The sequence below is a fragment of the Pseudorasbora parva genome, chromosome 25, assembly GCF_024679245.1.
Source record: "Pseudorasbora parva isolate DD20220531a chromosome 25, ASM2467924v1, whole genome shotgun sequence".
Classification (NCBI taxonomy): domain Eukaryota; kingdom Metazoa; phylum Chordata; class Actinopteri; order Cypriniformes; family Gobionidae; genus Pseudorasbora; species Pseudorasbora parva.
In genome coordinates this window covers 17170404-17195523 of record NC_090196.1, presented here as the reverse complement: position 1 = coordinate 17195523, position 25120 = coordinate 17170404, and the positions used below count along the sequence as shown (strand labels likewise).

General features: G+C 37.7%; 1 protein-coding gene across 10 annotated transcripts in view; it reads right to left on the bottom strand.

The window, feature by feature from the left end:
- The window catches only part of cadps2 (Ca++-dependent secretion activator 2), a 194676-nt gene that overhangs the window by 61322 nt on the left and 108234 nt on the right, over window positions 1-25120 (bottom strand). For all 10 annotated transcript variants that reach the window (XM_067436987.1, XM_067436992.1, XM_067436988.1 and 7 more), the window contains exons 7-12: window positions 16756-16867; window positions 16209-16348; window positions 10995-11061; window positions 10363-10471; window positions 8977-9183; window positions 5753-5889 (exon numbers count right to left, since the gene is read on the bottom strand). In XM_067436987.1, coding sequence (XP_067293088.1) covers window positions 5753-5889; window positions 8977-9183; window positions 10363-10471; window positions 10995-11061; window positions 16209-16348; window positions 16756-16867 — 772 coding nt within the window. The remainder of the gene's footprint in view (window positions 1-5752; window positions 5890-8976; window positions 9184-10362; window positions 10472-10994; window positions 11062-16208; window positions 16349-16755; window positions 16868-25120) is intronic.

The window sequence follows — 25120 nt, the reverse complement described above, 5'->3', positions numbered from 1 at the left end:
TACAAATCTACATGTGCTTACATTACTATAGCAACTGGATGATGCAGGTGAACAGATATTGCCAGACAGATCGTCCTAAAGATTGCACAAAAAAATAATAATAATCTGAATCCAAAGACAGAGAGGACTAAAGTATGTTTTGAATAATATATATATTCTAAGACACATTTTGTAGTCAATCATATAGTATGCATGTGGTCTACTGAAAAATCCGTTCCCCCTCCGCTCGTTTCCCTGAAAACATGCCCACTCCCCCACAGATGTCACATCCCAGAAGGCATGGGAAAAGCAGCACATTCAGGTGGCTTTTGTGGCTCCCTTTTAGCTGAACACAGAAGTTTGAACAAAGGCTGGGGAGCCTTTACAAAGAGCCAAACGCAGACAGAGTCATTCAGAAGCTGAATGGATAACAGAAGGTGCTCACTTGGAGCAGGTACGGAGCCACAATGGGGAAGAAAGGAGAGGGGGAAAAAAGCAAGTGGTTAACAGCAAATGGTGAAATATATATATATATATATATATATATATATATATATATATATATATATATATATATATATATATATATATATATATATATATATATATATATATATATATATATATATTACAAATTATTCCGATTTTTAGAATGCATTCTATAAGCATACTTTACAATAAATTGTTTAAAATGCACAACACCACGGTATCCTGTCGACGGGGCATGATGTAAACGAGCCCAGCACGCGTGAGCAGCGCATGGCGTACAGGAGTAAATAAAAATGACAGCACTCTCTTTCACTCTCTGACAGCAGATGGCGCTGATGAAACAGCAGACATGCAGATGTAAACTTGTAAACAAAGCAGCTACATTCTGTTTCTGAACAGCCATTCAGCTTTTTGTATCCACTATCTTGCATCTAAATAAGATACTTAAAGGCACAACATGTAATTTTCACAGCTAGAGGTCGCTTATTCTAAACAAAGGCTTAGCTTGATGATGCCTTGATTTTGCAGGATCATGGGAGCTGTCTTCACCTCTACAGCCGGTGGAAAAGAATCCAACGGGACTCGGGCAGAAATCATATTCATGGTTGAGTTAATGTATGATTTATTAACGCAGAACGCTATTGTATCTGAACGAGTACGCTGGAGTGATATCTAATGAGAGACGAGCGTGACACACGGCTTGAAAGCTTTTATTATGCCGTAGACGAACGCATCCGCTTCTTCTGGTCATGCGTATGTGGGGTAACGTAAAGCTGTTTTATCATATTAGATACATTTGTGTGTTGAAAATTATGTTATAATGCTGCACGTTCACTTGGCGGCTACTATGAGACACTTGTTGCACTGCAGTAAACTAGATCGATATTAGGCATGGTAAAACATGGTACTCGAGGTAAATCAAGAAAACCAGATTTAAAGGGTTAGTTCACCCCCCAAAAAATTCTGACATTAATTACTTACCCCAATGACATTGGACACCCGTAAGACCCCCGTTCATCTTCGGAACACAAATGAAGATATTTTTGTTGAAATCCGATGGCACAGAAAGGCCTTCATTGATGCCAATGTCATTTCCTCTCTCAATTCGGCCATCACTATATAAGTCGTTATTTCGTTTTTTGCGCACAAAAACTGTTCTTGTCGCTTCATAAAATGATTGTAGAGCCACTGTAGTGAGATGGGCTTTGTAACGACGTCTTTAGTGCCTTTATGGGTCTTGAGAGAGGAAATGGCATTGGCGTCAATGAAGGCCTTTCTGAGCCATCGGATTTCAACAAAAATATCTTCATTTGTGTTCCAAAGATGAACGGAGGTCTTACGGGTGTCGAACGACATTAGGGTAAGACTAAATGTTGAGCTGTATAACAAGATTAGTTTTCTGTTGATGAATGGATCCAAACATTTGCTCACCACACCTGTCTTAAAACACACGATATATTAAAGCGTCTTTGGTGTTTCCATGTTTTCTACTAAATAAAAGAACCGGAAATCAAGAGTAACGCGGGTATGATGTCACTGATTGGTGACCAGTGTTGGGTAAGTTACTTTAAAAAAGTAATTCATTGCTAGTTACTAATTACATCTTCAATAGTGTAATTAGATTACTGAACAAATTATTCTCTCCAAAAAGTATTTAGTTACTTATTACTAATTACTTTTTAATTCGTTTCTAAATCCTATATCAACCTCGAGTTAAGCAGTTCAAGGTTAGACATGAAACGGCTCTTTTAATTAATTTAAATACATAATATAAAACTACATCAATTACTCTTATTAATTAACCAAATTATTACAAATGTGAAAAGGATACATAAAAACATGCATTTTAAAGTTAGACTTTAAATGTTGATGTTAAGTCCACTATTGAATCATGTATAATTATATTTAGTATTTAGTTCAATTACATCAGAAGTAACTGTAATTAAATTACAGAAAAATAAGAGTAATCCATTACTTTACTTTTTCAAGGGAAAAGTAATTCAATTACAGTAACTAATTACTTGGTAACTAATTACACCCAACACTGTTGGTGACACACTCAGTCCGTGTCCTGGTTTAAATAACGTATTTCACTTGATTTAAAATTTTTGGAAATATTTGCGATAATGTAAGTACACAAATCAATAAAATATAGTTCAAGTTCAAGTTCCATTTTATTTATATAGCACATTTCCCACAGCCCTTAGGCATTTATTAATCTTAGTTAATTTCAATATTTAATACATTATTTACATCAAAAGTTGTAACTGTATTATTTAATGGACTTGAGCTAACATGAACTAACAATAATCAGTTGTATTTTAACTAATGTTAACAAAGAATAGTTACTTATAGTATACTATAATAATAGTTATTATAAAACAATTATACAGTAGTAATAAAAACTATAATACCGTATAAAAGTAACTGTAACAAATGTAGCTGTTGCTCATTGTTAATGTTAGTTAATTACCTATTATTCTTTATAATTATTTTGCACTTTAAAACATTTGTTTACTTTATAATTTTTTGTGTATTGCTTTATTATATTTAAATGTTCAGTTCTTTTTGGTATAAGAAAGAAAATGTTATAGTATGACAACACTTTTTTGCAACTTATTTCAATAACGTGATGGTACTGTATACTGTGATAAAAGCTTTAGCAATTATCGCAACATGAAAATATGATGCTGTCTCATGCCTGGTATAGAAACGCATTTATTTGGTACCTCCACCTATCTTGTAGTCCACTGTGGACTATTTACCCGCATATGTTCCTATAATGACCGTTCCAATTTCATCACACGCACACAGACATAAACATACTAACCCAGTCCCAGCAGGGATCTTTTATTCAAGGCAGTAAATGGAGGAGACGGGATGCAAGTGAATGGTTTTCCTATTTGGGTTGTATTGATTGGAAGTGTTTATCCCTGTCTTAACCGTGAGCCCTCACTCAGCCGGAGGGCTACATCCCTCCCCTCCAGTCATACAGTATAAACCCCTTCTCTATTATACTTTCACCAACACATCACACACACACTTACGAGCAGGCGCAAATGGAATCAACAGACTTTATGCTAATTTAGGGGGGTCTGTGAATGGATTTAAAGCATTCTAATATTAAAAAAGACATGGCCCAATCTATTCGCAAGTATGAATCAGCTCTTTTTAAGTAAATCAAAGCCATGCAACACAACAAGTCCGACTTCTGAACAAATGAACTTATGAGGCGATTCTTATTACTGAATTGTAAGGATGGTTTCCCTACAGGGGTTCAGACTGCAGGATTGCCGAATTACTAAAGAAACATTATATGCTAGATGTTAGAAAACTGTACATTTCTTGTCTATTACCACCCACTGCTACTTATACCGAAAATGAAAATAAGTGCAGTTATAATAGCAAATTATGTGGGAGAGCGTTGCTATAATGCGATGGTATTGCAAAAGGTAGCACATTAATGTTAAAACCAAATCAAAAGTAGTTAGCACATCATTTGTAATTGAAATGGTTTAATGACAATATCTAGTTGTGGTTACACTTAAAATAGTTATAAAATAGATGTATGAGATGATTCAAAACTTGTACCATTTATCAGACCCATATGAAGAATGTTAACTGAGAGATAGGAAGAGAGAGAAGCCCATTTCACACAGAGGGCTGATCCCAGAAAATGGGAAACACGTCCCGGGACTGATCGCAGGAACAATCCCGGGATGGAGACATTTCCGGGATCAGTTCCGGAACGTACTCCGTGTGAACAAAAGGCAGGACCAATGCCGTAAGTGGAGCAGTACGCTGTACACTAGTTTATGATCCAATCAGCAAAAAAAAAAAAAATGCACAAGTTTTTTGAGAGAGAAATCACAGATCATAAGCAAACTTAAGATTCTGCGAAGACATTAACGCGTCATATCCTGACATCATGTGTCTTTACGGGGCGCATGTGAACGCACGCACAGTTTCCAGAGAGGCAGAGTGAATGAACCAAAAATTAATAAATCAAAAGATCCCGAGACAAATCCAAGTATCATCAGTGTATTTTCCAGAATCTTAGTATGAAAGAAGCTAGAGAGAGAAAGAGTGGCTGTAGAAAAAGAGAAGAGCCAGAGCAACATTTACGATCTTATCACTTTCTTGACCATGTGACTAAAGCCCAAATGTAAGATATTCAAACTGACCAATCAGATGATAACTTGCCCCACCGTAATAAAAGGTGACAATTAGCTGCAGATGTACACACATCTTGACTTTTTTTTAGCACCTCTATGCCTTTTGGAATTCCAAATGGCCCTTGGAGGGGTTTGAAACAAAGAAAAAGTCTTTGCTGATTTTCATCCTCAAAAATCAAAGCTATTCACCATTCATCAGGTCCAATCAATTCCTGAATGAATGATTCATAGAAGCTGGCTCGTTTTAGTGAATCAAAACCATTCAGCACAACCAGAGTAGTCTAACTCCTGAACAAATTTCTCTTTATGAGCAGATTCTTTATAGTGAATAAAAGACATACAGTGCTACCCAATGGAATCCCGGACGAACGATTCTTACCCATAAGTTATTTTCAGAAACTATTAATATATTCCAACCAGTACCTGAACTAATTATTACTAAGTTGATTCAATTTAGAGAATCGAAACAGAGTAGTCCAACTGATTGCTAAACGAATGATTCTCGAGTCAGTTCTTATTAGTGATAGTGATAAGATAGTGATCTTATTATAATCAAAAACATACGACACAACCAGAGTAGGCCAACCCCCAAACAAATGACTTTTATGAGCTGGTTCTTTTCAATTAAATCAAAAACATACAGTGCAACCAGTTTATCCCAATCGATTCTTGAACAAACGAGAAAAGTTAAAAGTTCTTTTTAGAAAATAAAAATCATACAGCACAACCAATGTAGTCCAAACAATTCCTGAAGCCGTTTTGTTTTAGTGAATAAAAAAACATCAGCGCAACAAGTTTAGTAAAAACCGATTCCCAAATGTAGGATTCTTAAGAGTCTTAAGAGTTCATAATGAGTCAAAATCATGCAACAACCAATTCAATCGGTCTGAGTCAAGCACACAAACAGCTTACATTTGTACCTTTATGCTGCAAATTATATCATCACTGGCCAATTTTTCCCCATACATTTCTCTTTCTCAAGTACTAAAAAACATTAGGAATCATAAAGTAACCCGAATTGTTCAGAGGACTCGCTAGCTACCTGAATAAAAACACATTGTATAATATGTGTGATTATTCAAACAACAAATTTCTCTGTCTCGGCTCACCAGGCAGGAAAAGGAGTCGCTCATGCGATGCGCGAGCGTGTGTTTCTGCAGGATGATGAACAGGCTGGCGTGGTCGAAGTTGCAGGGCATGGCAGAGATGAGCTCCTCCACTCCCTGTCTCTGAGTCTTCTCCAGACCTGTGCCAGAAACACACAGTCAGAAGTCTGGCACGTGCTGGCATACGGAGCTGTTTTGTGCTGTGAATCTCATCCCCACCATGAGAGATGGTCAGTTAATGCCTATTTGTACTGTAAATACATTAAGATTCATTAGAGCAAAAAGAAAAAAAACATTAGCTTATGACCAAATTCATCGTTGTTAACATGCCCAGCTTCAGATAAAAGGGTAAATGATATCTTAAACAATTTTATATATAACACTATGGCACGGAAGTGTGGTTCACACCTTGAAACGCTGTGTAAAAGACTGAAATCTGTGTTTGGTTACAGAGTCTTCCATCTTCGTACACATCCCGAGTGTTTGTATTTCACCTCTTTTGGCCAAAGCTATGCTGTGAAATTCAGTTTTCCGCATTTCAGCTGCAAAAACTGGCAGGCGCTCTGAAACGTTAGGGAAGCGTGTCTGTAAACTGCTGTAAAATATTAGCACTTTGTCCACATGCCCACATAAATATCGGCACCGAAGTGCTCTAATTTATCAATCGAACACCTCTCGCATTCAAACCAGCTTTCAGCCTTTTAAAATAAAGGGCAGATCTAGCTAAAAAACACTCCGTGTCCTTCGCTGAGCCACAATGGGCTGAATGTCATGATCTTTAGCGCATTAAACGTGTGTGGAAACGGCATATAAACAATAATGTGTGACTCCCGAGCACTTAAAGCGGTTTCTTCGGTGGCTGGTGAAGACAGGTGAGTTGTATGAAAGTGATGTCACTCGTTCAGACCGCGCTGATTGAGTCTCGACCTTGAGTAAAAGGAGCTCACCTTTGTGAGAGCGCTGTAATTAGGACGAAAGCGGCCACGCGTCCGCTGACGGTCTCTAACGTACGCATTCAGACTCCCTGACACGAGGAAATTGAATGCGGGAGAGAGAGAGAGAAAAAAAGCCGACGCGTAAGGCATGATGCGAAGGGGCCGAGGGGTCAGGGCAAGTCGGAGAAAGAGGGAGAGGAAAGAAAGACGCGAGGCAGAAAAAGCAGGAGAAAGCACTAAAAGTGTGCCCAAGTTCATTTCCAGTCCTTTCACAAACGTCCTCAAAATGGGCTAATGGGAGGTCTGTGAAAAGCCTAACACTCGCTGGCGGCGTGTTGAGAGCCCGCATGTGCGGAGCGAGGGCCTTCGCTTCTCAAGGACCACAAAAGACCAAGGCTTTTGAGACACATCTCCTGACGCCTCCATGGCCAGCGGCACCTTCTTGAGACGAGCATTAGTGATTGCTTTTATTAACGCTGCCATTTCTGGCATGCCAACGACTTCATATTGATGGGGAAAAGCCCTGGATGTGCCTGGAAGCAGTGTGGGCATTTGTTGGTTCCCCCCAAAACCATCACTTGTTGGGTGAGCAGAAGTACGATCTCCAATCGACAATCGAGTCGGCCCATTGTCCGTCCTTTTAATTCGATGTAGGTCATTTTAAGTTCATTACATCGAGAAAGGGATAGAAAAGAGACAAAAGGAGATAAAGAGGAGCGAGGCGTGGTATTGATCCACGTTGCGAGTGTGACGGATGGGGTTTGACAGGAGCAGCACATTGATCCGTGTCAACTTTAAGTCCACGGACAAGTGGACGGACTCAGAGTGGAGGGGGTGCGTCGTCTTTAATCCCAGCTGAAGGGGCCGGGAACGTGCCTTGTGCGCTTCCCGGTCCAGGAGAGGCAGGCGGTCACGTCAGCAGTCACATCCATCTGACATCTCCCGACAAGGCGGACAGGAGCTTTATGACAGGTATCAACACGGCAGAGGGGGGTGGGGGGGGTGGCGATATCGCAGGTACGGCCTGGCGGGTCGCTTCAAGTGAAACCAGCCAGAGTTGGAAAGACTAATGAAGCAGGACAGGACATCGGCGTTCACGCGCTTGGATATGAAACCCGAGCCTTCGACGGAAAACACAGATCTGTCTATGAGAGGACGGCGGTCGCCGTTGAGTGTAAGGCAGTGAGACAGCTCAGAGCTGAGATCTGAGCGAATCAATCAGTGATGGGAAGTCCAATGTCAGGGCGAGTTAATAACTTCATCGACTGCTGAAGCGAAACGTCAAATGGGTCTGGATTTTTGGGTTTTAGCTGAATTCGTTGGCTTCATTTAGTGGCATTTTGAAATTCGTTTTCAATACACAATAAAATGAAAGTATTTCTGAAAGAATGCATGACCTTTTAATTGGCCGAAAGCCACGATTATCAACAGCTTCAATGGTATTTGTACCGTAAGAACGAGCGATCTTGCGGTTTCCCTGATCCGACGGCCACTGAGGAACTTCTCCATGCTCTTTCCATGTTCTTTGTCATTCAATTCACCATCATTCGAGGTGACTTTTACATTAAAAGATGCATCAGATAATGACTGTGTATGAGGCAGAGTAAGACAAGAGAAACGAGACCTTGAAAAACGGTTTATGAAAGTCAATGGTGGCGCCTGCAAGGATAGAGCCACTTCAGGAAGACACATTATTCATAACTCAAAGCCATTTCGTGTTTTTAATCACCATCAGTGCTCATAGAAAGATGATTTATAGTGATTTCATACATATGACCAGTTGAGGTTGTATTTCTCAATCGAAACGTTAGTTTTAAAGCATGTTCCTCAGCCCTTAGATAAGGTTCTGCACTAAATGAATGCCCTGTAGCTCTCTGAGCGGTTCTTCAGGAGCGATAATGATATAAACCTCATTCGGCTCACTCTCTGTTTGTTGAAAGTGAGCAAACTGGAGCATTTCGGTTGTGTAAGGGTTCCTCCTTTCACTCAGCAGCAGTGTTTGGGTTATTCAAGCCCCCCACTGACATTTGTTTAGACTTGTGTGTGTGCTGCGGCCCAATGGATCGATGGCTGGCCACCACAACCTCCGATTTCAAAGTCCATTTAGGAGGGGGCAGCTGAAGGTGGCAGAAAAAGAGCCCACTTTCTCTTCATTTTTACACATTAGCAACCTTTGAAGGTTTAAAAAAAAAAATGAAATCAAGCAGAACACAATGCATTGCAATGTCTTTCAAAGATGTTTAGTTATTGTGATCATATTGTCCCCGAAGAGATAAATAAAAGGTTACGTACTGAGTAAGGATACAGGGGCATCTTTTTGGGCGTTTCCTCCTCTGCAGTTCTGCTGGTTCTGGGCGGGCGCTACCGGTTTATAGGACTGGCCAGTGGCGCGGTACATGGCCTGGACCCAAAGAGAGCGGTCCTGATCGTCATTGCTAGCGAATACCACCAGATCACCTTCTCGGACAGCGCTGAAGAACGCTCTGCCTCCCTGAAGACCTGCAGAAAGGTTGATCTGTATCAGTCAATCTAAGAACGCTTCGCCAGAAAAAACTGACGTGTGTTTTTGTTGCTCAGTTTATGCATCTAATACAACATTAATAACTATAATGTGTTTTGTTCAGTTGATGATCTCAAGGTAAAGTTGCTTTAAACCCTGTATAAAAAAATAACTGTCCTTGTTACACGTTACTACGTATAGATACTACGTACTTAAATATATGTAACAAAGACACCTTAAAATAAAGTGTAACCCTATTATTATTTTACAGTATGTGTACTTACAGTGTAATTACCTAAGAAAGTATGAGTGATATACGCTAACTACATGGGTAGGTTCAGGGTTAGTACATGGTTATAACCTACCGTAGTTATTGTAATTACTATAATAATAAGTACATAGTATGAACACGTGGAACAGGACTGTAAAATAAAGTGCTACCAAAACATCTAAAATATTAGTAATACTTTATTTTATAGTGTCCTTGTTACATATGTTACATGTACTTACCAGAGTAATAACAGTAAATTATGCATAATCACAAGTAACTAACTAACAATTATATGGTGTTAATTAATAGCACGCAGTGCTTAAATATATAATTACACTGTAATAATGACACCTTAAAATCAAGTGTAACCAAATTATTTGGCCAGAACTGTCTCACATAAGAATAAACTGCTATTGAGATCATTTCAATAAAATTAGGTTATAAATATACAATATTTTATTTGTATATTATAAAATATGCATGTTATAAATATATTTATGAAGATAATAAATGTAAAATCTCAATGACAATTTATTTAGAATGTACAAAATGACACTGTAAATATTTATAATACATTTTTATATTTTTACATATAAAAAGTATTACCATAGTACCTTAAGGCACGTTGAATTAATTATTATTATTATTATTATTAATACAGAATATTCTGAATCTATAAATGCTGTTTCCCTTTTATTTCGTTCTCTGTAATTAAATCGATTCTCGCTTTCTTTAATAGTTTGTACTCAAGTCATTTCTTTATTTTAAATGCACAATTCAAGACAGAGGTCACTGTAGGTATTGTAACCATGATTATTCATCCAATTGGGAAATTAGATCTTAATGCCCACAGAAGCATTTGATCTGAGTTACTAAATAACTGGTTAGTGTTGAAGTGTGAGTGTACCTGGCTGCGGATCGGAGTAATCTACCGTATACCCGTCCAACTGCATCAGCTCATGGGGCTCTGACTTCTTCTCCCGGTAACTGCACATGGCAAATGTGTACTGACTCACCTGAACGAGAGAGGGGGGGAAGAGGGTGTGTGTGTGTGTGTGTGTGTGTGTGTGTGTGTGTGATATACACCAAATTAAACAAGAATTCAAATGATACCAGTTTTTTTCATTTTACATTAACATCACATTATAAATTATACATTATTACATTTTCTCTCTCTCTCTCTTGTAAAATGTTGCCACCTCAGGCAAATTGTGCTTATGTATGATAGTGATTTAGCTTATTTCTTTATTAAACCAATGGTGTTACAAAGCTCTAATAAACACTAGAAAATGACATCCATAATGCATGAAAACCATTAGAAATACGTGTTTTTATTTCTGCAACAAAAGTTGTCGGCGCACTGAGAAATCCCAAAATACCTCTTTAATTTAACTTTTGCCAAGTGAAAAGTGTCTAAAAACATCACGTTTCAGCCCATGTGGAATCTCTTCAATGCGTCGCAACATATTTTTAAAACTAAATTTTCGCAACAAATGAATTCAATTGAAATCTAAAGCTATAATTAGGATGTCTGCCCACCTGAACAAGCACAAAATATCTCCTCTTCCATCGCTTCCAGACTCTTTGGCCTAAGGCGTAAAGATACCTACAGAAAATACACAAACACATTACGATGAGTGTCATGGATTAATCGAATTGACAGCAGAAACAGGTAAAAAATAATCATGTTAAACAGACCATGATTAAGATTAAAACCCATATAGACAGATTTAAGCTGCCATCCATTCATTCCCAAAAGCCTGAATTCTATCACGTTCACTCAATGGCGGAGAATCGTAGGCTATTGATTAACACGCATTCTTGTAAAAATAACAAAAAAGAAGGATGTGTGCAGAAATATGGGTGAGGAGAAATCAATTCTTCATAAATGGACACATAGGGCCTGTGGGGGGGGGGGACTCCAGTCAAGGTTGAGAGAGCGATGAGTGCATGGAAGCGGGGCCAATCTGGGTTAACATGTGGCAGAGGTAATCATCCACTTGTGAAAGTGATTTTCAGCTCACTCTCCGACACCTTTCTGATACACATGATCCCATTTAGACGGCAACAATGGCCGGCAAACAGCGGGCAGGACGACCTCCGGGTGAACGGGCCGCGCCACAGGCACTTTCCAGCCGACTTCGCTCTATCTGCATCGGATAAATGATCATAATTTTCTACAAAAACTCATTTATTTGATTAGAATGAAAGAGGTGATGTTTTCCTAACAGTGGTGCAGATAAGAACCAGTCAGTGGGTGGAAAAGAGCTGCAATAATACAACTTTAAAATGCTTGACATGATTAGCCTAATTCAGTCTACTTAATTTCACACATCAAGAAATTAACATGACATGGTTGATTTATAAATTATAATAGCATAAAACACAACACTGGCTAAATAAAACCACTATGTTGACTGCTGTAATTTCTTCAAAGTGCTAAGCCTCGTATAAAAACTTTCTTTAAATTGCCACGTCCTGATCTCAGGGTCCACCAACCTCCGGGGAAAAGTCAATATGTTCACCTCTAATAAAATGCACAATGCACGTTAAGATACTGTATTGAGATTTTAAACACGATACTGAACTGTTAACCTCACAGTTTATGCCAATATGCCTGTAAAAAGTTAGATTAATGTTAGATGTTATTACAATGGTAGCAGTGCCACCATGTGGTTGAATGGAAGAATTGCACATTAAACAATTTTCATTGGGCCACAATTGTGAAACACAAGCAGAACGGATTTCACTGTGGTGTAAAGTCATTAGTAAACACATTGGCATTCATACATAACAACAATAAAAAGATTCATGAATAATTTGCAGATAAGTGACTTATTCTAGAAAATCAAAACGTTGCATCTTTGCTCTTAAAGGGATAGTTCACCCAAAAATGAGAATTCTTAGAAGAGCCAGGACATTTTTTAATATAACTCTGATTGTATTCATCTGAAAGAAGAATGTCATATACACCTACGATGACTTGAGGGTGAGTATATTATGGGATAATTACAATTTTTGGGTGAATTATCCCTTTAAACTAGTGTTACTGTGAACTAAATATTTTTTTGGCTGTTTGAAATAAAGCTAAAATAAAATAAAACACAAATATTAGATCTTAAAAAGTTGAAAACTATTTGAAATATGATTGAGTGCTATAAAAATGAAAACTTAAATATAAAAATAAGCATCAATTCAAAATATGAATACATTTTCCAATAGTATGTAAATAATATTAAAATTGTCTAACTAAACTAAACTCTGACATAGCAATATTTTGTATAAAATATCACATGCAATAACACCAATCAACGAGTCACGAATGCAACCGAAAGCTGAGGTTAAAGGAGATTTTATGAGAGAAAAATGTGAATGTGTAAAAGGGGCTTTAATGTGTGCCCTGGCCCTCAAACGAATGAGGGCAAAGATGGTTTTGAAGGGGTACAAAAAGAAGTAAAAAAAGGAACGCGCGCGCCAGTGAGCGTAAGTGAGACAGAGACAGACTGATCAGACTAGAGCTGGCATCTCTTTCTCTCTCTCGCTCTCTCCCTCTCTCTCTCAGGGCCACGCTGGGTCACTCCACAGAACTCAATGCCTCCCAATTCGCTCTGCTGATAAACAGATGGCTTTTTTAATGGGGTGCACTCAACCTGAAAATGCCGCTCCCTCTCTTCCCATGCACTGGGACAGTCATCAGGTGTTTGTTTGGTGGATGTGTGTGGGTATATGGGTAATTGGACAACACCAAAGACCGAAATGCTACGATTTTGGTCTTGCAAATCTCAAAAGAGGAGCATAAGACCTGTTGAAGGTCACATACTAATTTAATGTTATTTATTAGCTATTTTATATATTCATTTTTTCATTTTTAATTTTAAGTACAGTAAAATTTTAATTCTTCACCAAAAAAACAACAACAATAAATCCATTTTATAATAGTTTCTTTATTGATTTAACTTGGGTTTAATGTTGCCAATTGTTTTTGTTGATATTTTTTAAAAGTGGCTATTTATTTGAATGTTCATTATTTAAGTTTCCATTGTAATGCTACTGCTTTTATAAATAAATAAAAAATCATAATTTTTGACTAGAAAAATTTAAAAATAAATACATTTTATAATGCTTTTTAATTATTATTATTTTTTACTTATGTTAACTGTTGCCAAATGTTTATTTAAATGTCATTTAATGATGCTATTAATAAATGTTCATTTTATACATTTTAATTTGTAATCGGTTGTACTTTTGTTGCTTTTATAAATACCACATTTAAATGATTGACCAGAAAACCTTTTTTTATTTCTGTTCATTTGGGTTTAATGTTTAATATTTTTTAAATGTTGCTATTTATTTCAATGTTCAATGTTTAAGTTTAAAATTTGTTTTTTTACTCCATTGTAATGCTGCTGCTTTTATAATATACATTAATTAATTAAAATTCATAAATTAAATTATACAAAATAAAATGAATGTATTTTTTTCTTTTCCGTTTAAATGTTATTTAATGGTGCTATTTATTCGAATGTTTCTTTTCTAATTAACAATCGGTTTTCCCTCTTTTGTAATTTTTCCTTGCTTTTACAAATACCAACTTCAATTAATTTAGTTTGCTGGTCAATCATTCAATTTAAATGTTTTGTATGTTTAATGAGTATCATAAGGCCAAAAAGCATCACAAAAAATGTATCTGAATTTTGCGGCATATTCCAAGTCTTCCGAAGCCACATTTGTGTGAGGAACAGGCTGAAATTTAAGCAATTATTCATTCAAAATATTGTCGGATGTTGTGGAAAAAGAAAACAGAAGATGGTGACTAAATAAGAAGAGGGTAAAGTAAGCAATTAAATATTGTTCATTATATACATTTGATTACCAACATGTGTACATGTGAGAATGGCTTGAGAGTCTGTATCTGTCTGAGCATGTAAGTGGTCCTCCTCTGCAATGTCTTGTGAGGTCTGTTAAAGAGGTAATTCCAGGTTGAAGAGGCTTCTGCCAATTAGGACATGCCTCTCAGGGAGCTGCTCTATAGAGGAATCACGCAGGGCCTCTGTGTAATGAGCAGGCCGATGGCACTGATCTGACCCCTGACCTCGCCCCGCTCAGAGAAGGCCCCTAGCAGCTGGTCCCGCACATCTTCTCTGGTGCTACTCGCTTTTGGAAACTGTGGCATTTACTGACAGGGCTCATACTGGATGAGTAAAAACCAACAGACAGAAGGAGCAGGTTTTTCTCTTAAAATGAACGAAACATTTACAATATATTTGATTAAAAACATGGCTGTTTAGGTAGATAAAAAGAGGGCGAAAAGCAATTTACATTTACATTTATAATATATATATATATATATATATATATATATATATATATATATATATATATATATAAAATCTGTTTTTCCTTCTTAATATTTTTGTTGCTTTTAAAAATACAAATTCTGAATTCTTGGCCAGCAAATAAAAAAATACATTAATGTTTGTTTACTCATGTTTAATGTTGCCACATTTTACTATGTTATTTAAAGGGATAGTTCACCCAAAAATGAAAATTAGGTCTAGGTGTATATGACATTCTTCTTTCAGACAAATACAATCAGAGTTATATTAAAAATGTCCTGGCTCTTGCAAGCTTTATAATGTCAGGGATTGTTGGGTCATATTTGAAGTCCATAAGTGCATCTATCCATCATAAAACTGCTACCCTTTTTATGATAATAGATGCACTTTTGTGGACTTCAAAAACGACCCAACAGTCACTGTCATTATAAAGCTTGCAAGAGCCAGGACATTTTTAATATTACTCTGATTGTATTCGTCTGAAAGAAGAAAGTCATATACACCTAGGATGACTTGAGGGTGAGTAAATTATGGACTAATTCATTTTTTTGGATGAACTATCCCTTTAATGTTGCTATTTATTTGAATGTTAATTATTTATTTGTTATGTTTTTTTCCTCCCTTGTACTTTTGTTGCCTTTACAATTTGCTGATCAAGAATTCGGATTTTGTGTTTTTAATTCAATTAATTTGATTGTTTCTTCTTTTATTTTTCATTTACTTATGTTTAATGCTGCCATTGTATTTAGTTCATATTATTTAATGATGCTATTCATTTGCATGTTGATTATTTATCTACAATTAAATTAAATTATTTGTCATCTGTTTTTTCTCCCATGCCTTCCTGTTTTTTAATAAATATACCAAATCTGACTTCTTGAGCAAAAAACAAAAACAAAACATTTGTAGTAATAGTAGATAGAGCTAGTTTTGAGGATTTTATGAATAATCTTGGGGGTGTCAGTGTGGCAGACAAGTACCATTTCCTGAGACACTCCTGCTAGTCCACAAAACTAAATGTGTGAGAGGGGAATATATATGAAACATACAATCACCACACACAAGATGGCACTATAATCACACTTTTCTCAATGTACCGAGTTCACGTAAACTAGCTTTTAGCTGAATGGGTTTTGTTATTTTTCCATCTAAGAAAAAAACCCTGTTCAAACAAATGCTAAACAAATGATATATGGTATATATTAATATTACAGTTTAGTTTACCTAAGGACTAATATATTAATTCTGTATTCATAAAATAATACACATTCCCCACATGTGAGAAAATACCCTTATATTTTGAAATAAATGCCATTTATCCATGTAATTTCATTTTGTAGTTCTAATGTCTGTGTGTAAAACATAAACACACATACAGATCGTGGAGGTCATGATATGAGCATCATTATAGACGTACCCGCTATGCTTCATGTTGGGGGGCTTGTCCATGCGAACCGCCAGTTTGATTTTCAGATCCACGTCTTGGCTGTTCTTAGGCACTACCATCTTGTGAAACTCTGCCGTTTTGGGCCCGTTTGTGGTGGGGTGAAGGACCACCTAGACAGATCAACAGACATTAAGGGGGAGAGAGAGAGAAAAAGAGAAGCAAATAATTGAGACTGATACACCTGGATGGGCAGCTGGAGAAATAAGTGTGAAGGGGATGGCGGGAGACGAGAGAAAAAGAGGGTTACTATAGGAGAGAGACGGAGGAGGTGCGGTCTGTTTGGTGCGAGTCTCTAATGGGGAGTCTCCATCTGTTACTGTGGGAGCGTGAGCCCTAATGACTAGAGATTTCCTCGCCTGTAGCTCACTTTCCTCTCGGCACACATACGGACACGTGCACGCACGTCGCGGTTCACACACTGTGTGCGGAACATCTGTTCCCGCAACATCAGCTAATAATTGAGCACATTGTGGAGGCTTGATGTAAACCTCAGCGATGGACGGACGGACAGACTCACCCTGCCCAGCTCTTTGTCCTCCAGAGCCAGGACTCCCGTGCTTTCGGTGAAGAGTTTGACTTTGACCGCGGGCAGGGGGTGTGTGGTGGTGAAATCTCCTTGTGTGCCCCACCTGTAGCAGAAGAAAACAAATCAGCCTTCACAATAGGAGACTTCATTTTGCATTCCCCATTTCTCCAGACCCACAATGGAGCGCCTGCTGAATATTTCCTGCCTTTGATTAAATTAGTATGTGGGATGCTAAGGTATCTATTTGTTTTTGTAAGGCAATTTTTCCTCAGTGTTTAAACTGTTTATTCGGCGTTAAACAATTATGACACTAATAAAAAGGTTCAAACAGGGTATATGCAGGAATCCTGAAGTTAATTTCAATACCTTTTTAAGACTTTTTAAAGACCTTCTCAAAATATTTTAAGAACTCATCGCACTTCGTCATTTTGTGTCATCGGAGGCTTTTTTGGTCAGAGGCTAGAGACTACAGCCAGTAGTAGGAGCTACTTCCGCATGTTTTCAACACGCCCATAGGGGGTGGCATCCCACTCACAGAATGTAAATGCATATAAATTCATAATGGAGTGGTGAGGAGAATGAAAGACAGTGTGGCCGTAAATGTGTGCGCACTGTGCGGCCGTCAATGAATATCCCTGAAGCTGTGAATGAATGCCCGTGTGGCCGTACTCTTTTTAGCTTTGGTTTAGAATTAATGCCAATCCGGGGGGCGGGTTGCTTGAATTGTGTAATAATTCTTAATGAAAAACAAAAACTAAATGGTACAATGACAAACACACTTAAATCGGCCCTTTTACATTTTATTTTGAAACCAAATCTTCCGTGATCATCTTGTTATTCAGCTCCTCGCTCTCGTGATGATTGAGATCTGACTCTAGCTGGTCTGTGCGGCGACTCTCATTTGGCTCACATTGTATTGAGCAGACATGTTCAGTTTTTAATTGTAGTGACTGTTCTCTAACCAAACTATTTTATCACTATAAAAATCAAAACGACGGTGGGGGTGGTGCCACGGTGGCCAAGTGATGTAACCGGTAGGCGTGGCTTGGGAGTGGTCTCTTAGGGCAATCTGGGAGTAGTTGTTTTTCATCCACATGAGCCAAACATACATTTTCTTGCTTTTCTCAGTCTAGAAGGTACCAACTTCTAAAATAATTTCACATTTCTACTACATAAATGGCCCAATTTAAATACACATTCATCTTTCCGGCGGTGAATTATCCCTTCAAAAAGACTCCAAAACAAAACTTAAAAACAAATTTTAACTTAAAAACTTAAAATACAACTTGAATTCAAAAATAAAGCTTTAAACATGGCTTGACTTCAAAGACATAAAAACTAATTTTGACTCGACATCAAAGCAAAACTAAAATACTTGACTTCACAAGCAAGACTAAACAAATTTAGTTTCTGAAAGCATCTTAAAAACATGACTTTGAAAAAAATAAATAATAATTTTTGACCGCAAAACAGACTTGGCTCCAAAAGCAACATTAAAACAACAAGTTTACCTAAAAAACTAAACATAAAAAACGAACTCAACTTCAAAAGCAAGACAAAAATAAATAAAATAAAATAAAATTGACGCCAAAAACAAAACTTGACTCCAAAACTAGACTTGCAAACTTCAAAGAGCTTAAAAACTACGACTCAAACTAAAAACATGACTTAAAGGGGTACTTCAGCGCTGGGAAGATAAATCTGTATTTAAACTGGGTCATCAATGCAGTAGAAATGTGAAATTATTTTTGAATTTGGTGTCTTCTAGACTGAGAAAAGACAGAAAATGTATTTTTGTCCCATGGGGATGAAAGACTACAATTCCCAGAATGCTTCGCTGCCCTGTGAGGCCATTCCCAACACCACCAACTTCATTACTGTGACTGAGTTAGAGAAGACACTACAATTAAAAACTGAACGTGTCTGTTCAATATAATGAGTGAGTCACCGCGCGAGTGTCACAGCACTGAGCACTAACTGCACGAGTGATGAGAGCTGAGGTAATCACGACTACATTCGCGGCATACATTCACACAGGAGTTCAGTCTGGCACGCGTTTCAGTTCATGCCTTTGCAAGCTTAACTTTCATAGAAATGAATTTGAGAAGTTAAAAGACTTACATTGCTCACCATAGCTCCGTTTAAATGATCCTGTCTGCAAGCTGAGCTCTCTCCCTGCCAGCTGAGTATAATCTCCCATCCCCCATGCGCAGATTCAAAACATGCGGAAATAGCTCCCTCTGCTGGCTGTAGTCTTTAGCCTCTGGGCAAACATTCCTCCTATGATGCAAAAATCGTCATTTTGCATCATAGGAGGAATTTTTCCAGAAATAAAATGCATAAATCTCTCGTCTCAGGGAGATATGAGGGGGGAAAGCACAATAATTTGAATATTCTCCAGGGTTTCTACTGATACAAAGCCATATGCTAATCGCTGAAGTAACCCTTTAAAAACCATGTCTTGACTCCAAAAGCAACTCTAAAAACATGACTTGATTCCAAAAGCATAACTAAAACAAAAACGCATTGTGACAAAAAAACAAGACTAAAACATGGTTGACTCTAAATACATGACTTGAATGGCTTGACAAAAAAACAAAAACAAAAAACATAACTTGACTCGACTCTAAAAACATGACTTGACACCAAAAGCAAGATTAAAAAACAAACATTTTGACTCCCTAAAACAAGATTTTAAAATATCGACTTAAAAACCTTCAAAAAGCAAGATTTGACTCCATAAGCAAGACTAAAAACACACATATGGACTCCAAAAACATGACTTGAATGAGAAGGAAAGACTAAAAAACTAAAAACAAGACTTTAATGGCTTGATTCTAAAAACATTACTCCAAAAGCCCCACACATTTTGAACCCCAAAAACAAGATTTTAAAGCATGGCTTGTATATATCTATTGTATTGTATATCTATAGCTGAGTAAACACACAACAACATAATCCAACTGACTCCAACATTTGCTTGAGGCAAACTGACTGTAGGAGTCGGCTCTCACGTCTAATTCAGTTCTTCTTCTTTCTAAAGCAATCAAGCCCACAGACAGCATTTATTTGAATGTCATATGGCATGCCAAGCATGTTGTCTCTATAGTACAGGCACTAAAACGAGGCCTGTAATGCAGATAAACTGTACTATACAGTTGGTTGAACTTATAGCATATGAGATCTGAATCTACACCAGCAGAACAAATGCATTAAGCATTAAACTCCTTAATCATGATTCAGCACACTCACACACTTCTCACAGCTAGTCTAGACTGTGTGTCAGCAAACATAGAATCATAAAGCTGAATCACTGTCTGGTTAGACAGCCTTTGGTGTCCGAGCTTCAGTGTGAATCTCGGCTGGGTGCCCATCGACCTTATAACATTACCAAGTACGCGTGAGATATCTGGAGAACGCTATCTGTTAGGCCTCCCATTCATCTCAATGAGATTCACTCAGAAAAATATGGCCGCCAATGAAGAACAATCCTCTTTACAGCCATAATTATGCAATTTACACAGTTTTTTTTCCGTGTACAAGCAGGTGCTAATGCTAACCAGCTAAACCTTGATTCATTACTTGTTTCGACTACAGCTTTTGCTAATGACAACGACAGACAAGATCCCTTTGTCTTCACTCTTATTGACATTATCTAGAGCCCAAATCTGCCTTGGGGAACTTCATCAGTGGAAGGATATTTTGGGAGGTCTGTTTTTGTTACTGGTCTAAAAATGACCTCTCATCGCCTAGAGGCTGTCTGAACCCCCCAAACAAGAAAGGAGGAACATTTAATAAGCAAACTGTTGTCAAGGCAACAAAACAACAGTTCTTCGCATCCGATAAAAATCAGCACAATGATGAAATGCATAATTCACATTAAAAGGACTTTCTAAATTTAGTTTGATTCATGTGCTACATGCTAATGTCTTCAAATCCCGCCACTGACATTAATTAAGAGGAATAATCATCTTTAAAACTCAAGAGATCTGCACTGGAGAGTTTCATCTTTGAGTTCTGCAAGGAAAAACGATTTAAAAAGAAGAACAGCAACAAAAAACAACAACAAAAAAACCCAAGTAAAAACACCTTTAAGAAAATCGGTTTCATCATGCTTCCATTTGTAGGTTATGTGCAAAAAGCCAATACTAGACCTAGAAAAGGGGTCCCCAGACTCGGTCCTGGAGGGCCGCTGTCCTGCAGAGTTTAGCTCCAACCTCAATCAAACAAACCTGAACCAGATAATAAATGTCTTACTGGGTCCTATAAAGGCATTGATTAGCTGTTTCAGGTGTGTTTGATTGAGGTTGGAGCTAAACTCTGCAGGGCAGCGGCCCTCCAGGACCGAGTTTGGGGACCCCTGACCTAGAATAAACATCCAATTCCTTACAATAATGCTTCTCTGTAATCACATTTCCAGGAAATTACATCATTGGCCAGTAAATGTAATTCTAATTTAATTACAACATAATATAATCGTATCTGTCTGACAGGAAGAACTTTTACTTGTAATAGTCATTACATTAAACGTCAATATAAAACAAAATCATCATATCATATAAAACAAAATACATAATAATAAATATTTTGTCCTTGAGAAACACTAATGAAGTCGATCGGCTTTTTACGATTTAGATTTTGGCTGAGCAGCAGCATCCAATCCTTACATCACCAAGTGCAATGCAAAGCATAAAATGCAGTGGTGTAAAGCACGCCGCCACTGGACTCTAGAGCAGTGGAGATGTGTTCTCTGGAGTGACCAATCACACTTCTCTGTCTGGCAATCTGATGGACGAGTCTGGGTTTGGCAGTTTCCAGTACACCGGTACTTGCCTGACTGTATTGTATCAAGTGTAAAGTTTGGCGGAGGGGGGATAATGGTGTAGGGTTGTTTTTCAGGGGTAGGGCTTGGCCCCTAAGTTCCAGTGAAAGGAGCTCACAATGCTTCAGCATACCAAGACATTTTGGACAATTCATGCTCCCAACTTTTTGGGATGGCTCCTTTTGTTCTAACATGACTGCTCACCAGTGCACAAAGAAAGGGCCATAAAGACATGGATGAGCGAGTTGGGCGTGGAGGAACTTGACTGGCCTGCACAGAGTACTGACCCCAACTCGACAGAACACCTTTGGGATGAATTAGAGCAGAGACTGCGAGCCAGGCCTTCTCGGCTAACATCAGTGTCTGACCTCACAAATGAGCTTCAAGAATAATGGTCAAAAATTCCCATAAACACACTCCTAAACCTTGTGGAAAGCCTTCCCAGAAGAGCTGAAGCTGTTATAGCTGAAAAGGTGGGCCAACTCCATATTAAAACCTACGGATTAAGAATGGGATGTCATTAAATGTCATGTGCATGTAAAGGCAGACATCCCAAAACTTTTGACAATATAGTGTATATGCAGAGCCCTCCACTAATTTTGCCATGTTTGGCAATTACTGTATGAGCAAAGGCGGCTGTGAAAATAAATATGCATTGTTTATCCTTTTGATCTTTCATTCATTCATTTATTCATTCAAAAAAGAAAAGAAAAAAAATTGTATTATGAAATAAATGTTTTTTCTCTAGGTTATTATTGAAACGTCTTTGCCAAGATAACAGCTCTCAGTCGTCTTCTATAATGCCTGATGAGTTTGGAGAACACCTGAATAGAGATCAGAGACCATTCCTCCATACAGAATCTCTCCAGATCCTTCGGATTCCCAGATCAATGCTGGTGCTTCTTCTCTTCAGTTCACACCACTCATTTTCTATAGGGTTCATGTCAGGGAACTCAGCTATGGCAGAAGCTTCATTTCGTGCTCAGTGACACATTTGTATTGATTTTGGTGTTTGTTTTGGATCATGGTCCTGATGGAAGATCCAACCACTGGCCATTATAAGATTTATAGCAGAAGTGATCGGGGTGTTTTTTTTATTTTTTTTATCTGTTGGTATTGCAAGAATCCATGACGCCATGATTCTGAACAAGATGTCTAGACCTCCAGCAAAAAATAAGCTCACAACATTAAAGATCCAGCAGTATATTTAACCGTGGACATGGGGTACTTTTCTAGAAGCCTTTCCTGAACAACTTGTGATGTTTGATAATTTTTTTAGTATTTCTGACCCCAAGACTCAACTAATCTCTGCAATTCTCCATCTATGATCCTTGGAGAGCCTTTGTCCACTCAAACTCTCCTCCGCACCGTGCATTAGGGCGATATAGACACGTCCTCTTTGATTTGTAACATCTTTAATTGATTGGATCTTCTTAATTATTAAGAAGGGCGGATCTTCCACCCTGATGGCGGAAATGGGGATTTTCAATGCTTTAGCTATTTACTTACACCCATTTTCTATTTTGTGAAGCTCAACAATCTTTTGCTGCAAATCAGAACTATAATCTTTGGTGATGGATGATTAAGGGAATGTGGCCTTTGTGTTTCCTCATATTTAAACTCCTATGGACCAAGAGGTCATAGCTCAAGACTGAATAAAAATATACTTCAGTTATATTTTACTCAGAAAAATGTTCTAGGGGTGCCAATAATTGTGTCCAACAATTTTAGAAAAAAAACATTTATTTCATAATGTAATGCCCCCAACCCCCACCCTCAATTTTTTTACTTCAATGAAAGGTTTGATTTTTGCCTCTTTTATTTTAAATAAACGATCAAAAAGATAAACATTTTTACAGCCGATATTCATCATATTTATCAAGGGAGCCAATAATTCTAAAACCAACTGTACATATACATTTTTGGTCATCATAGATAACCCACACTAAAAAGACCCACGTTTCATCTAACACAAAGGTAGGAGCAACACTGCATCTCAAGCTGTTCATCCATGGGCCATTTCTTCCAGACGTTGCTTTCATTGCCTGCATTTTATAATATATTGCTGAATAACTGGCCAAATGAGTGCATGTGATCTCAGTCATCTTTCCGCTCAACGCTCCATTCCTAAAGGCCACCAGCCTTTCACAGAGAGCGAGAAAAGCTCATCTAGGCTTGATGAATTCCTCCTTGTCATGTCGTGCCTATAGTGGAACTCCTGGAGGTAAGACTGATTCAAGAGCTCTCTGAGAAAAAGACTCCTGCATTTACCTGGTCAAAGTCGCAATCAGTTCAAATCAGCAATCAAAGTGCACTTAAAATCCCGAGAACACAATTTACTTACTATAAATACACAATAACTCCACAACTACTCTACAAAGAGAAAATATGGAATCTAATAAACTAAAACCAATAAGGTGAGGGGGAGAAGTATTGATTGACTCTGTATTTGACTGAATTAAAAGTCCACGTTTCTAAGTAAATAATGTTACTGAAATCTGGTGTGTCTAATTCAGCTCCTAGTTAGTTAGTACACTGGCTAGGGAGTCTGCAATCTCTAGGGATGTCCCAATGGCGAAAATGATTCCTTTGATTCCTATACATTTTCAAAATGCACATTAAAGTGGTTTGTCCTAAGTGTCTTGTCATTGAGAGTGCAAGTGTATAAAGACAAAAAGTTCAGTCATTAAAACAGAACTTCATTTCCTTTTTTACACACTTCATTTTAACCGTTTCGCTTAGTAAAATACAGAAAGTGTGTCATTCTGGGTTCAGAAGTGTGACAGAGCCGCATTGGCACTTCAGAGCTGCACATCTGGCATATTTTCAATGTGTCTGCAGTGTCAAAACAAGTCACTACACTAATGGGGAGTTGATGAGATGAGAGGGATTTCATGCTCAAGGTTTGAAGATAAAAAGCAAGTTTGAGACGTTGCCAACAGATTTGAAAGTCAGCGTACTACAGAAATAAAATAGAGCACTGACCATAAAAAGGTTAGAGAATAACACATTGTGTATCTGAATAATGAATGAATGTCTAGGAAATGCTTTCAAGCTTAACTGAAAATGCTGTTAACATAAAGACAACATTTGAAACATTTATAGGATCATTTTTCATCAAATTATTCTTAACTGGCACCTGGACTTGCATGGGTTTCTGATAAAGCAACTCCCAACCATCAGAGGGAGCCCTTAACAGAAAACACTAGCCTGACTCTCCTGCTTGGTTTCACCATTTTCTGCTTCAGAATAAATTAAAAAAATAGCAGTTAAGGGTGAGATGAAGTTAATAAATAAAATCTCACATTGTGATATATAGTTACATTTACAAGATTTAAAATGGCAGTTATGATAAATAAAGCCACAACTGTGAGATTTAGAGTCGCATTGTGAGATATAAAGCTGTCTTTCTTCATGAAGTGTTATTTTTGACCTTTATTTTTCATTTATGGTATAATACTGGATACTGGATATTGGTTTTTTTATTCACCCTTTTCCTTGACCTTGCATGACCCTGTTTGAGGATTGACCTTT